Here is a 15,416-nt window from a genome sequence, read left to right on the forward strand (position 1 = left end):
TCAGTTGCAGCAGCAGCAGCGAAAGCAGCGAAAGAAGCGGCTTTGTCAACTCCCTCTTGCTCTTCCTCTCCCTCTCCCGCTGTCCCGCACCTTCTCCCGCTCTCCCTTTCCCGCTGTCCCCTCCTCTCCCGGTCTCTCTCTCCCCGTGCCGTGCCGGACCATGCCCCCGGCCCGCCCCCGGCCCCGGGCGGGGCTGTCCCATCCCCGTCCCCGTCCCCGTCCCCGTCCCCGTCCCTGTCCCTGTCCCCGTCCCCGGCCGTCCCGCCGCGGTCTCGCCCCCGCCCGGCTCTGGCCGTGCTGGCGCTGGCGCTGCTGGGCGGGCATCAGTGCCTGGGGCTGGGGCGGCATCGCCGCCCTTTGGCTCCGCCTGGCCCGAGCCCGGCCCCGGCCCCGACGTGGGCTCCAGGCCCGGCCCCGGCCCCGGCTCCTCCCGGGCCCCGCGGAGGACACAGGCGGCGCGGCCGCTGCCGCCGCCTCCGCTGCGGCTTCCCCGGCCCGAGCTCCGCCGCTCGGCAGCGCGGCCGCCGGCCCCGAGCCGCCGCTGTCCCGTTGCCAGCAGAGAACGCCTGGGGATGGCCGGCCCGGGGCGCTCGGGGGGCGCTCGGGGGCCGCTCCTGGCCCCGGGCCGAGCGCTGACAGCCGCGTCCCGCCCGCAGGGAAGGCGCAGGAGGCCCTGCAGGAGCGGTACCGGCTGGGTTCACTGCTGGGCAGCGGCGGCTTCGGCAGCGTCTTCGCGGCCACGCGGCTCTCGGACGGCGCCCCGGTGAGGAGGAGGAGGATGGGGCTGGGCTAGGCGGGGGCGAGCTGAACCCGCTGCTGTCCCTTGCTCGCAGGTGGCCATCAAAAGGGTGCCGCGGGATCGCATCCGGCACTGGGGCGAGCTGGTGAGTGAGCGGGGCCAGCGGCAGAAGCCGGGCCGTGCCGGGCGGGGATGAGCCGGGGCCCGGCAGGGTGGGAGCTGCCGGGAGCCCTGCAGGGAGAGCGGGCGTGGGCTGAGCGGGGCATGCAGAGCATCCCGGCCTGGCTGAGGGCTTCCCCAGCCCCGGCACGGCCTCAGCCCCACTGACGGCATCGTGCTCCTCCCGCAGCCCGACGGCACCAGCGCACCCCTGGAGATCGTGCTGCTGGCCAAGGTGGCCTCTGGCTGCGCTGGTGTCATTCAGCTCCTGGAGTGGCTCCAGCTCCCCGACAGCTTCTTGCTGGTGCTGGAGCGCCCGGAGCGGTGCCAGGACCTGTCGGGTTTCCTGGCGGAGCGGAGGTTCCTGCCGGAGGAGGAGGCGCGGGGGCTGTTCCGCCAGGTGCTGGAGGCCGTGCGGCACTGCACCAGCTGCGGGGTCCTGCACAGGGACATCAAGCCCCAGAACATCCTGCTCGACCTGGCCACGGGGCAGCTGAAACTGATCGACTTTGGCTGTGGCGCCTTCCTCCAAGACACAGCCTACACCCAGTTTGCAGGTGAGCCCTGCCAGGGGATGCTCCTGAGCATCTCATGGCCCAGCCGGGGTGCAGCACTGGGGCTCCCCCTATTGCAGCTGGGATGGGATTAATGCTGGAGCCAGGCTGATTTGGGTGGGGGTGTGAGGGGGTCCAGCTCCCAGCCCTGCTGACAGCCCTCAGCACCCACTGTGCCCTGGGCTGGGGCTGGAGCTGGGGCAGCCAGCCTGACAAAAACCCCCATGGGGGTAGCAGAGTGGGGGGTCTGACCCCGTGCCCTGGACAGTTTGGTGTGCAGGCGAGGAAGGGCTTGGACTGCTCTGCTCCCCTTGTTTGCCTTGACTTGTTCACATTTTTGGGCACTGTGCAGGCAGGGAGTCGAGCGGGTTTCTCCACCACTGGGTGAGTTTTTCTTTTGTGTGTCATGGTTGGGCCTTCCCAGGGTTTCTGCTGCCCTCTTCCAGCACCAGTGCCTTCTTTTCCAGCCCCGAGTCTGTACACAAGTCCCAGGTGCTGGCGAGAGGTCAGCGGTCACCCCGTGTGCCACTGGGGCAGCCCCCACATGCCCAGGGGTGCTGGGGCCAGGATCTGGGAGCAGCAGCATCCCCCTGCTGAACTCTGTCTGTGTTCCACAGGAACCCTGTCCTACAGCCCACCAGAGTGGATCCACCACCGACGCTACCACGGCGAGGCAGCGACCATCTGGTCCCTGGGCCTCCTGCTGTGCCACCTGGTCATGGGCAAGCACCCGTTCAGGAGGGGCCAGGAGATCATCTGGGGGCGGATCTTGTTCCCACGACGGCTCTCTCCAGGTGGATCCTCATCTCTGGCCACGGGGGCAATACCAGTGCTGGGAGACAGCAGCAGCTCGTGGGCATCCCGCTCTGGCAGCTGCTGAGGAGGTGGCACAAGTCCTGCTCTCCTGCTCTCCTCCAAACAGAGAATCCATGGGGAAGTTCAGGCCCAGCTCTGGGGCACACCCAGCATGGCCTGGGCATGGGAACAGGGGGGCAACTTCTCCAACTGACTGGTGATTCCTGGTTTCTCTCCCCAGAGTGCCAGGATGTCATTAAGAGGTGTTTGTCCATGCAGCCCTTGGACAGGCCATCCTTAGAAGAGCTTTTCCATGATCCTTGGGTGCAGGGTGTTCCTCTGCCCTAGAGGATGGGAGAGATCCACGTGCACAGTTGGATCCAGGGGCCTGGCAGGTAACAGCTCCACACATCTCTTGGCAATCAGTAGCAAAGCCAACCAGACAGGTTTTGTGCTGCCTGTAGCTCTGAGCAGGGGTCAGCAGAAGGGAACACGCAGCTCTTGGGCTGGAGCTGAGCTGGACACGTGGTGTGGCAAGCACTGGTGGCCACCATCCCCCGGGTTTTGCTTGTCCAGGTTCCCTGACAGCTGGGGCCCTGGGCAGAACCCTGACAGCCTGGTCTGGCCCCAGGGAAGGAGAAGGAGCCCCTGGAGAAGCTGCACCAGGTGGGGCTGCTGCTGCTGGAGACACCAAGGACAACCTCAAGGATGACAATCTCTTCCTCGGCCTGGCCAGCTGAAGATGATGGACTTGGATTCTGGCACCTTCTCCAAAGCCAGGCTCCACAGGGAATTTGCAGATGAGTCCACATGCAGGGGATGCTCCCAGATTTGGGCATTGCTCAGCCTGTCTGGGATCCAAAGGTTCCCCCTTTGCTGGGGCGGATGCAGCTGATCCTTCAGTCGGCTGCCAGGCTGCTTTTGGCAGGGCTGGGGGCATGGGCTGGGGTGGGTACGAAATGGGAGTGGGCTCCTGGCCCTGCCAACAGCCCCCAGCACCCACCGTGCCCCGGGCTGGGGCTGGGGCTGGGGCAGCCAGCCCGACACAAACCAACCCCCATGGTGGGAGCAGAGGTGGGACTCCAGAACCTGTGCAGGGGCTGCTTTGCTTTGCAGGCAAGGAAGGGCTTGGGCTGCTCCACTGCCCTTGATTGCTTTGGGATCAGCGTTATTTTGGGGGGCAGTGCAGGGGGAAGGGAGAAAGCCTGGGTTTCCCTCACCTGTGGATGGGATTTTCCCTGGCATGCAGGGGTTGGGCCTTCCACAAGCCCCTGACAGAGATAAGATTTTTGACCTTTTTTCTTGTTCCCCTTTTTGTCCGTAATCTATTTTCAACCATTTGTTGTGTGTTTTTCTAGAGGAAGCGTTCCAGGTGGGGTCCAGTCTGGATGGGGAAGTGCTTGGGAGCAGCTGCGGCGTGGATGGGCCGTGCCCTTGGAGAAGGCTGAGGACATCGTTTGGGACCAGCTTTTCTTCCAGCGGTGGATGGCATCAGGTGGGTCCCGTCTGCTTGGCATGGTGGGATCAGAGCTTTGGGGAGATGGCAGCGAGCACAGGAGCATCCTGCTCCGGGCAGCTGCTGAGGGCTGGATGTGCCGTGGCTGGCTGCAGGCTGGGCACATGTCCTGCCCTCCTGCTCTGCTGCCAAAGGCAGCAGTGATGGGCAGCTCTGGGCACCGCTCTGGGCACGGCCAGCATGGCCTGGGCACCGCGGGCGGCTGGGACAAGGGGACAGGAGCCTTCAGCTGACGGGCGCTTTCTGCTTTCTCTCCTTGCAGCCGGGCTCTGCGGGTGCTGAGGCTGCTCTGGGCTCTGCCAGGGCTCTGCTGGAGCTCAGCACCGGGCCAGAATCAGCCAAAGAAGAAATGGTGTGCCCTGCAGCACAGACTTGCTTGAGCATTTCAGCAATACAGCTCAAGTTTGCAGAGTGTACATTTCCCAGGGAAAACATGCCACTACCCAAAAATAAACTTGTTCAAAAACTTCTGAAATGAAATCAATCTGGGATGACCCCAAATGACATTTTGCAGTAGCTCAGCCCTTCTCTGAACTGTTCTCTCTCCCACCTGCCTTTTACTCCCCAACTGCTCCCTCTTTCCCCCCAGTGAGTTCCCAGCCCATGGCAGTCTCCATCACACTGTTTCCTTCCTTGGTGCCTCTCACCATGAGGAAGGCCGAGCCCCAGGCTTAGGAACTCATCCTGGCACTGGCTGAGGAGCAGCAATGTCTCAGAGGTCCAGTGGGATTTTAGTGTCCTTCAGAGCTGCTCTCCAGCCCTCAGCTCTCCTCACTGCTGAGTTCCCACTCCCTTTTCCTCGTCCTTGCAGCAGGATGAGCTCTGTGAATCCCCTTGAGCCTCCCCACTCTTCCCAGCCCACGCACCCACCTCAGTTAGGCTGAAGCTGCAGCTTCTCTGTCTCCTCTGGCACACCAGTCCAGTCCCCTGTGCGGGGAGCCCCAGCCCCAGAGCACAGCACTCAGCAGTGCAGTCCGGGCTGGAGCAGCTGCCCTGCAGCCCTGGCTTGGCTCTTGGTGGCAAGGGAATGCTCCCTGTTTGCAGCTGTCCCTGCAGGATGGCCCCAGGGCAGAGCCCAGCTGGGCTCCCACTGCAGCCCCTGAAGCTTGGGGCAGACAGTGGTGCCAGAGCTGAGGTTCTCGGGGAGCACCCGCAGCTGTGGCTTGCAGTCAGTGTTGGCAAATGTTGTGTTCTCATCTCCTGCAGCCTGTGGGGAAAGCAACCTGTGCTGCCAGGCCTGTGTGTGCCAGGGGCTCTTGGATGTCTCTGTACCCATGGACAGAAGGTTCTGTGTGTGCCAGGGGCTCTTGGATGTCTCTGTACCCATGGACAGAAGGCTCTGTGTGTGCCAGGGGCTCTTGGATGTCTCTGTACCCATGGACAGAAGGCCCTGTCTGTGCCAGGGTTTCCATAGTGTCTCTGTACCCATGGGTATGGAATAGCATGGACAGTGACAGTGTCAGTCACGTTGCTTGCACGCTCCTTCCTTTGCATACAAGACACATCCATGCACACCCCCATGTACAGATACATTAAAAGGACAGGGAGGGAGAGAGATTCACCCCAGAGCTCTAACTTTGGCATAACTCACCTTTTACCCAGTGGCCAGGGGATTTTTCCCCAGCTCTGTGTGAGAAGGTGTCCAGGAGCTGAAGGAGCAGCATTTAGAAGCAGTTTCAGGATTTCTAGGCAGGCAGTGGAGCTGACAACCATCCACATAACTCACTGTGTTCATCAGGATGTGCTGCTGGTTCTTTGGGAATATGGCCCAGTGGAGACACGAGACTTGGAAAAATCCCAGCTCTCTGTGGATGTGTGCAAAGGGGGAGCAGCAGAAACACTTTGTGTCTGCTCTGGGGACACAAGGCCCAAGGAGCTGCGGTGGCAGAGGGTGAGCTGGGCTGGTGGCAGGTGAAGTCCTGGTTCATGACATCCCAGAGTGGCACAGGACAAAGCTCCAAGCACCCCCAACCCCACTGATGAAGTCTTTGTGATGCTGCACTTCCTACAGGAAAAGCTGCTGACACACAATGCACTGGGATTTGTAAGTGTCATTTTCAATACTTTAGGTCCAATTTTCAAACTGCAATATTTTTGCTCTCAAAACACAGTCATGCAGAATCCATCTCTCATCCTCCTCTTGCTTCAACGCCAATTAAAAAAAAAATCTCAATACTGGAAACAAAACCGAAAATCTCTAAAAAAAGGATGCTGAGGTCAGTCCGTAAGATGGATCCAGGCCGTCAGAACGTGCACCAAGTAAATGAGTTCTCCTTTTAAAAAGATCAGTTACCTCTTAATCCAAAGTTACAGAAAATTTTTACTACAGAATATGCACAAATTAAATGAGTTCTCCCTTTAAAAATATCGGTTACCTCTTCACCCAAAGTTATAGATTTTCATTACACATTTGTTTCCTGTTTTTCTCTTATATATTTCTCTCATTTTTCTTTTCTTTTTTCTTTTCAAGCAGATAACACGTCCTGAAAAAGAAATGTACAGCAACATGAGATACATTTCTGATAAACAGTGAAAATATTTACTTTTCTCTGGATAAACTGATGTAAAAAATCTAGCAGATATGAGCAGAGGTGTAAAGTGTTTGCTTTGCACTAAGCTGGAGTTCAGCACTGCTGACATCCTGATCCAGCCAAGAGTTGCAGAATTCTTTTGCACATCTCGAGCCATGTGTTTGCAGGCACAGCACCTGCAGAGCTGACACACCCGTGCACGTGAATAACTCTGTTACTCCCTCCAGAATTTGGGCTGTGCCCCAGAACGAGGTGCTCCAGCCCTTTGCTCCTGGTTCCCGTGGGGAGCAGCTCCCTTCCCTCTGGCTGAGCTGCTCAGGCAGAGCCCGGCAGCTCCTGGCCCTGCAGGGCTGAGGCTTTTCCCCGTTGCTGGGCACAGACTGATGGAGCAGCACTGCTGAACACGGGCACACAGAGGGACCAGCAGCAGCTGCCTTTGGCCACCTGAGGCTCCAAGGCCCAAACTCGGAGCAGACAGGGCTGGAAGAGACTCGCAGGCTCCCTGCTGGCTCTGCTGCCCCCCTTGTGCCCAGCTGGGAGCCCCCAGTGCCAGCAGGGACTTGAGATGGCAGCCCTGGGCTCCTGGAGGTTGTGCAAGGAACGCAGCTGGGGACTCCCTGTCCATGGGCAGCTTCCAGATGGAAAAGGCTGCTGTGCCCAGGCAGCTCCAAGGGCAGAGAAAGGAGGGTCTCGACCACGGGATCTGTGCCAGTCCCACAGTCCTGGGCAGCAGCCACCGAGCCCTGGGGGAGCAGAGGGCACAGCAAGAGGGACAAAAGCAGGCAAGGTCAGAGAGTGGAGAGAGCCAGACCCGGGAGCAGGAACAGCTGCTCCATTGCACTCTTGGAGAAAGCTCTTGGCTGGTTCAAAGCGCTGAAAGGTGTGAAGGGCAGAGAGGAGGCCGCAGCAAACAATGCTCCTGTTTCCACAGCCTCCCCTCTCCGTGTCCCAGAAGGAATTGGATGGACTGTGTTCTTCTCTCCGAGTGTCTCGTTCAGCACGAGCAGCTGAGCACCAGGAGCTGAAGGAGCTGAAGCCTCAGGCCACAAGAGCTGGGCCAGAGGAGACTTTCTGAGCAAATGAATGCTGCTAACATGGACCTGGCTGAATGCAGCAGATGGAATCATGGAATCACAGAATCCTTTCTGTTGGGAAAGACCTCTGAGCTCATCCAGTCCAGCCGGTCACCCAGCAGTGTCGAGCCCAGCACTAAACCACGTCCCTGAAGTGCCAAGGCCTGGACAACAGCCCTGAGTGAGGCCTGAACAACAGGCCCTGAGCCAAAGGTAGCCTCTGGATCGACCTTCCAGCCAGATTTAATATTCAGCGACAGCACGGCAAAGTTCCTCGGCAAGAGTCACTCTGCTCCTGACTGGACACTTCAGGCACAGCAAGGAAACAAAGCAACAACAAAACCAAACAAAATCCAGGCAATCAGACCAGAAATCAGCCAATAAGTGAGGCTTTCCTTCCTATGGAAAAGAACTGTCCTTCTCGGCCAGGCACCCATGGCCACAATCAGGATTTTACCTCCAACATTGCCTGTTGTGACAGACTGGAGGAGATTGTTGCCTGGAAACATTTCATGTGTGGGGAGGAAGGGGCAGGTCCAGCCTTGCCCTGCCCTGGAACCCCAGCCCTGCCCTGCCCTGGAACCCCAATCCCCCCAGAGCCTCTATCCCAGCCCAGCAGTGGCTGCCAGTCCCTGGCACAGCACAGGCAATGCTCCACAGCCACCTCTGGAGCCCCAGCCCAGCTCCTGAGTGACCAAATGACCCCAAGTCCCACCTGGGGGAAGGGCCCAGGAACAACAAGGGGTATTTAAGGCTGACCACAAGGCAAGCACACATCTTAACCCTACCTCCTCTTGGAATTTCTATCTGAACACTGCTGGAATCCAGGAGTTGGTAGTTCTGGGTGTACTTCTCTAAATTTTTTTTGCCTTTCTCTCTTTCTGTCTTCTACTTCCATCCACTTGCAAATGTTGATTAACTTAAAACTGAACAGGCTTAGAATTTGTGAAGTTGAATGCTTTGAGAAGTGATTTTTGTTCATTGAATGTTGTATTAACTCTTTTGCCAAACCTTCTCTGATTTTCTGAAGTTCCCAGTAAAGTCTGTTTTGTTGTTTTGAGCTCCTGAGAATCCCTTGTGGGTATTTCTCCAGTGCATCCAACACAGAGTACACAAACAATTGTAATTCCTTATAAATGTCTCCCTTGAGAGAGTTTTTTAGTGGATGGGGGTCAGGCTTGTGTGTCCTGCTTGGCACAGCCCAGGCAGGGCTTTCACAGCCCCATCCCACACTCCATTTCCCAGCTGGAGCCGCTGGTGCCTCTGAGTTCTGCTGCCCCAGCCCCAGGGACGCTCTCCTTGTCTGCCCATTCCCCCACGGTCTCTGGGCAGGGATGGCCTCAGTGGGGGCTGCTGACATCCTCAGCACCTTGGAGGCTGCTGCTGGATTTTACTGCTCCAGAGGCTTCTTCAGCCTTCAGCTCTTCTGTTCAGGAATTCAGTGTCCCACGGCTCATTAACATTCAGGTTAACTCATTAAGCTTAACAAGCCAAGCCTCTGGGAATAATGTAATTTAAGTTTCTAAGTCTTTTGTGGTTGATTAGACAGATTTAGAAGCCTATTCAAAGTGAGCACATTATATTTAAAAGGACAGTGAGAAAAGATTTCTTAGATCTTGTTTATTTTTTTTCCCTGTTAATTCATTGATGTGTGCAATCTCCAATTGACACTAAATCCAAGTACCTCCTCATGCAGCTGGAATAGATATGAAAATCAAGACCCTTCATGGCTCTGGGGATGGAGGGAGGTCCAAGTACAGTCACTGGAGTGGGAACCACAACTCATCGGGTTTGTGTCCTCTGAGGGACCAGGAACTGGTGAGACTCAGAGGCACAGGAAGGTTTGTCTTCATGGTCAACATAAAAATGTGAACATGATAAAATTTACTAAACATAAAACACTTCCCTCAGCTCCTTGTGACATCCCAGCAACATCTGACATGTCCACCATCCACAAGGGATTGCCATAGAGGAAGGATTTTAAACAAAGACATCAGAAGAGGTGATAGAAAAGATAAAAATACAACTAAAATGCTGAGTAAGGAGTCATTTAAACTTCTGAAAGTTTGGGCAGCTCCCTGAAGCTCAAAGCATGAAGCCAATCAACGGAGACATTGGAATGACCAGAGAGCAGCTGCAAGAGGAAAACTGGGAGCAATGGGAAGGACATAGACACATTTGCTCTAAATGAAGAGATGTTCTTAGACATGGCCATTTAAACAGGAGAGCTGGAAACACCTGAAGGAAGAGAGTAATGAAATATTAGAATGAATGTTGGTGGCAAAGGTAGAGGGAAAGATCAGTATTTCTTCTCCTGCCATCAGTAGAAGAATCCAGTACAACTAAGAAACTCCTTTTCCAGGTGGGAAAACGTTGCCATCTCTTAAAAGTATTCAAATGACACAGAGAATAAAAATTTTATTACTTACATAATATGAAATGTACAAGTATTAAACCCTGTGCCCCTTTCCAGGCAGACATCAGCTGTGTGCCCATGACCAGGCAGTGCCACTTGTGCCCTGAGGTGCCCAGCTGGGATTGCATCTCTCAGAGAGGAGCTGAGGGAGAGCAAAGCACCTTGCAAGCTGCAGGTCCCTGCCAGCCCCGCAGGGCTCCTGTGCCATCAACATCTGCTCTGCTCCAGGCTGAAACAGAGCCCAGCACGGTGCTGGGATCATCAGAGAGCTGAGGTGTGTGCTGGAATTCCATGCCCTCGCCATGGCGCAGCAGCCCTGCATTTCCCTGCTCCAGCCTTGGTCTCCAGCACAGCCATGGAGGCTCTTTGGGCTCCTGAGTGTTCCTGCAGCCCCCAAGGGCAGCTGAGCTCTGCCTTTGGCACAGTCAGCCCTGGCCAGCGCAGGCCACGCTCAGCAATTCCTTGTCTGTGCCCGGCCTTGCTGCCAGCCCCGGCAGCGGCTGCGTGGCCCCTTGGTGGCCCTGTGCTGGCCCAGCCATGGTGCCACAGCCCCTGTGCAGGCCCAGCCCAGGACAGGAGCATTGCGGCTGGGAACGGCCCCTGTGCCGTGGTGCCCACGGCAGCCTTGGGGCTCTGTGCCCCATGGCCTCCCTGCTGGGCAGCCTCTGCCAGCTCCTGCCCAGCCCGTGGCACCTGTGGGGCTGCACAGACAGCCCTGCCCCGGGCTCTGCCGGCCTCTGGGCCAGCAGAGAGGCCGGCCAGGGCTGGCCATGGCCGGGAACAGGCCCTGAGCCCCGCAGCAGGATGGAGCTGGGCCACAGCCAAACTCAGCCCAGGCCAAAGCTGGGCTCAGCAGCCAGGGCTGCCAAGGGCTGGGGACAGAGGCTGGTGCTGACAAATGTCCTGGGCCCCCTCCCTGCTGTGTCCATGCCCCCAAGGGCACAGAGCAGCCTCCTCTCTCGGCCACTTGCCTGTTTTCAATGCCTTGCACAGGCGCTGGCCCTGCCCCACAAGGCCTGGGCTGAGTCCTGCCCCTGCACGCTCAGCCAGGCTGAGATGGACACTGCTGGTTTCTGGGCCAGGCTCTCGGAGCCCAGCCCAGCTCCCTGCAAGCTCTGCCAGCTGCCCTGAGCTCTGTGCAGCACCAAGGGCCTCTCCCCAGCACAGCCCAGCCGGCTCTGGCCCCACAGCTCTGCTCAGGCCAGGCTGCTCTGGCCACTGGCCCCACGGCCTCAGCCCCTGCCAAGGGCACAGCAGCAGCTGCAGCTCAGCCAGGACTCAGCCCCAGCCATGGGGGAAGGGGCTTGCCCAAGGCACAAGGAGGCTCCCTGGCTGCCCTGCTCCCCTCGGCCTCAGCTGCTGAGAGCTCTGCAGCCCCTGCTGCCATCCCATCTGCCCAGGCCAGCACAAGAGCCCCGGCCTTGGGGCCCTCCAGAGCTGCTCCTGCTCCAGGCCCAGGGCCCATCCCAGAGCTGGGGCAGCCACAAAGCTCTGCCCATTTCTGCTCATTGCTGCTCTGATGGGGATGGATCCTCAGCCCCTTGGAGGTTCCTGATGAATTTTCCTACTCCAGAGGCCTCTTCTTTCTTGAGCTCTTCAGTTCAGGAATTCCATGGTAAAAGCTCAAAAACATCTGTTCAAAACACCCAAGACAAGAAAAGCCCTTGGGAATAATTCAAGTCCTCAATTCTTTTGTGGTTAATTAGTCAGGTTTCAGAAGTGTATTCCAAGTGAATATACTATATTGAAAACAGTGCAGAGAGAATTGTTCTTTTCCTGTTTATAGTTTGACATCAGCAATGTCCAATTGATATTGACCCCCAGCACCTCCTAATGCAGTTTGAACAGATATGAAAATCAAGTCCCTTCATGGCTGACAATCAATCAGACTCTGTCCCCACCCCCTCCCCACCATTTCCCTCATCCAAACCCTGGCACTCAGAGCAGCTGAGGAATGGAGTCACATCCAGGGCTGTCCCCAGGGCTCAGGATTGGGGCCAGGTCAGTGAAATCTCTTTAGTGCTGATCTGGACGAGGCCATCGAGGGCACCCGCAGGCAGTTCCAGGTGAGCCCAGGCTGGGTGGGAGTGTGGCTGTGCTGGAGGGCAGGAAGCTCTGCAGAGGGATCTGGACAGGCTGGAGCCATGGGCCCAGGACAATGGGATGAGGTTCACCAAGGCCAAGGGCCGGGTCCTGCCCTGGGCTCACAACCACCCCAAATCCCTGGCCATGCCCTGCCTCTGATCCCCACAGCCTGTCCTGTTTCCTTCATCCCTGCATTGCCAGGGACTTTCTGGGACAAGGCAGCTCTGCTCTGGGGATGGAGGGAGCTCCAGGTGCCAGCACTGGAGTCAGGGGAACCACAACTCATCAGGTTTGTGTCCTTTGGGAGTCAGGAACTGGTGAGATTCAGAGGCACAGAAAGTTTCTCTTCAGGGCCAACAGACCGCGGTTGAACAGGACACAATTTAATAACAATCACACTCTTCCATGAGCTATGTGCAACGTCCCAGCAGCGTCTGATGAGTCCAGCATCCACAAGTGATTTCCATACTAAAATTGATTTTAGACAAACGTGGCTCTGTGATAAATATAAACACAATTAAGTTCTTGTATCAGGATGCTCATCCTAAAGTGGGTATAAGACAGCCTGAACAATTCCTGATCTGCAAAGCTGTCAGTGGTGGATGGAGAAGGGAGGTCAGGCTGCTTTTGGTGTTGAGGAAATGCTGAAACCAGCCTGACTCATTTCATCTCCTCCTGGACTGGCTGATCTCCCCTCTTTCCCCTTCCACCCATTGGCTTTTGTCTCCCACCAGGCCCCCGGTGAAGAGCCTGGCTCTGTGTTCTCCATCCCCTCCTCGCTGGCACTGCCAGGCTGGGATGAGGAGCCCCTCAGCCTTCCCTGCTCCGGGCTGGACAAGCCCAGCTCCCTCAGCCTCTGCTCACAGCCCAAGGGTTCCAGCCCCACCTTGGAGGCCCTTCCCTAAGCCTGCTCCAGCTGCCAGACATCTTTCCTGCCCTGGGGAACCCAACCCAGGCCACAGGGACCTGAATAATCCACGGCCTTGATGTCCTGGTCACACAGCCCTGGCCCCTTTTCCCCATGTCAGGCTCTGGGGTGGATCCTGTGGAACATCCCTTGGTGGAGGCTGTGGCTCCAGGTGGGCCGGGGGGATAGCGGGGGACAGGGGGATAGCGGGGGACAGGTTCATGCCGCTGGGCATGAACAGCATTGGACTTGTTGGGAGAAACTGTGAGGGGGAGCTGGGGTGGAGTGACCAACCCAGTGACCTCACACAGCCCTCCTGGGATGTCACACAGCCCCTCTGGGATGTCACAGCCCATTCTCTAATGTCACAGAGCTGGTCTCTGATGTTCCAGCCAACTCTTTTATGTCACAGTCTGCTCTGTGATGTCACAGAGAGAGTCTATGATGCTGTATATGCTAAATGACCTCACATAACCCACTCTGTGATGTCATAGCCCACTCTCATGTTAGTGACCTCATGTTACAGATGATAAATTGTCTCCACCAGGTGAGCTGACACCTGGAGCTTGTTCTCCAAAACCCCAGGCCTATGGAAACCACACAATGCCCATTGTGTGAGAAGGGGAGCTGGAAGTTCACCAGCCTCAGTGTCCTGCCAGCTCAGCCAGGCTCATGGGAACATTGGGGTCCACGACCACCAGGGACCACCAGAGAGACCCCCAGGACAGAAGAGAGCATGGGTAAAGGGGAGGGGAAATATGTTAATGATTTTGGGAAATGATTATCAGATGTGTGTTTAGTCCAGGACAATCAATGAATATGTGTGCAAAATACAGAACATGAACAGAAACTTTCCTGCACTCAGCATGCTCGGCTTTGGGAGGAGCTATCCCCCGTGCATCCAGCTGAATAAAGAATGCTGCTTCTTAATGCTGCACTGGTGTGAAGGAGTTTTCTGTTTCACCGAATTTTTGGTAACACTCCACTCCCAAGGAAAGCTCTGTCTCCTGCTGCTCACAAACAGAGAAGGGCTGGTGGCAGATGTGGGGGTCAGAGGCTGCCTGGGGCACAGTGACCATGAAATGATCAAGTTTTCAATGTTCTGTGAAAGAAGGAGGGGCAGCAACAAAACTTCCATACCGGAATGAGGAAGGGCAGACTTTGGCCTATTTAGGATGCTGATTTGGGGAGTACCATATCACGTACTGATTTTTTTATGGGAAACAGCCTTTAGAAACAAAGGGGTGCAGGAAGGATGGACACATTTCAAGGAAGTAATGTTAAGGGGAAAGGAGCAGCCTGTCCAAGTGTGGCAAAAGATGAGCTGGTGAGGAAAATGACTGCCCTGGCTGCCCATGGAGCTTTTGTGGGAGCTGAGGGGAAAAAAGGACCGAGAACTCAGGAAGTGTTTAAGGATGTTGTTACGTCATTCAGAAAGAGAGGTTGAGAGGTGAAAGCTCAATTAGAGCTTAACCAGGCAGCTTCTGTAAAAAGAATAAAAAATGTTTTTATTAAAAAAATATAGCAAAAGGAGGGGTAAAGGTGAACATCTAATCTTTCTTGGATGCAGTGGAGAATATAGGAACTAAAGATAAGGAAAAGGTTGAGCTACCTAACACCTTGTTTGTCTCAATTTTCAATATTAGGGCAGGTTTTCCTCAGGACAAGAGTTCTCCTGAGCTGGCAGATGGGCACAGGGAGCAGAACAGCCCCCTGTAATCCAGGAGGAAGCAGCTGGTGACCTGCTGAGCCACTCCAATGCTCACAGGTGTATGGGATGGGATGGGATCCATCCTAGGGGGATGAGGGAGCTGGTGGATGAGCTCCCCAAGCTGCTCTCCATCATTTCCCATCAGTCCTGGCTCAGCAGGGAGGTGCCAGAGCGCTGGAGGTGCCAGTGTGAGCCCATCCCCAAGAAGGGCTGGAAGGAGGATCTGGGGAACTCCAGGCCTGTCAGCGTGACCTCGGTGCCCGGCAAGGTTCTGGAACAGATCACCTTGAGAGCCATCACAGGGCAGCCACAGGATGGCCGAGGGGTCAGAGCCAGCCAGCGTGGATTTAGGAGGAGCAGGTCCTGCCTGAGCAACCTGATCTCCTTTTATAACCCCGTGACCCAGCTGTGGATGTGGGAAAGGCTGTGGATGTGTCCATCTGCACTTCAGCAAAGCCTTTGACACTGTCTCTGACAGCATTCCCTGGAAAAGCTGCAGCCCACGGCTTGGGCAGGTTCCCTCCTGGCTGGGAGATGGAAGAGCTGGCTGGAGGCTGGGCCCAGAGAGTGGTGGGGATGGTGCTGCATCCAGCTGGGGTCCAGTCCCTGCTGCTGTCCCCCAGGGATCTGTGCTGGGCCCAGTCCTGTTTCACATCTTCACTGCTGATCTGGGTGAGGGGATGGAGCCCACCATCACCAAATTTGCAGATGACACCAAGCTGGGTGTGAGTGTGGATCTGCTGGAGGGCAGGACAAGAAGACACAGCCTTGAGCTGGACCAGGGGAGGTTGAGGCTGGACAAGAGGAAGAAGTTCTTCACAGAAAGGGTGAGTGGGCATTGGAATGGGCAGGCCAGGGGGGAGGTGGCAGAGTCACTGTCCCTCTGCAGTGGCACTTAGTGGCATGTCTGGGTGACAAGGCGGTATTAGG

The 15,416-nt window shown here is 56.6% G+C and overlaps 1 protein-coding gene and 2 pseudogenes across 1 annotated transcript; 2 read left to right on the plus strand and 1 right to left on the minus strand.

The window, feature by feature from the left end:
- Positions 1–15,416, minus strand: part of LOC128820668 (uncharacterized) — a 1,438,581-nt pseudogene that overhangs the window by 718,083 nt on the left and 705,082 nt on the right.
- LOC128820667 (uncharacterized) overlaps positions 1–15,416 on the plus strand; it is a 2,212,279-nt pseudogene that overhangs the window by 178,595 nt on the left and 2,018,268 nt on the right.
- LOC128820772 (serine/threonine-protein kinase pim-1-like) lies at positions 146–4,148 on the plus strand. Its single transcript, XM_054001606.1, has 7 exons — positions 146–763; positions 834–884; positions 1,089–1,455; positions 2,070–2,246; positions 2,489–2,642; positions 2,879–3,742; positions 4,026–4,148. The coding sequence occupies exons 1-5, from the start codon at positions 161–163 to the stop codon at positions 2,593–2,595; spliced, it is 1,305 nt and encodes a 434-aa protein (XP_053857581.1). The 5' UTR covers positions 146–160; the 3' UTR covers positions 2,596–2,642; positions 2,879–3,742; positions 4,026–4,148.

This window comes from Vidua macroura, chromosome 30 (assembly GCF_024509145.1).
Source record: "Vidua macroura isolate BioBank_ID:100142 chromosome 30, ASM2450914v1, whole genome shotgun sequence".
Classification (NCBI taxonomy): Eukaryota; Metazoa; Chordata; class Aves; order Passeriformes; family Viduidae; genus Vidua; species Vidua macroura.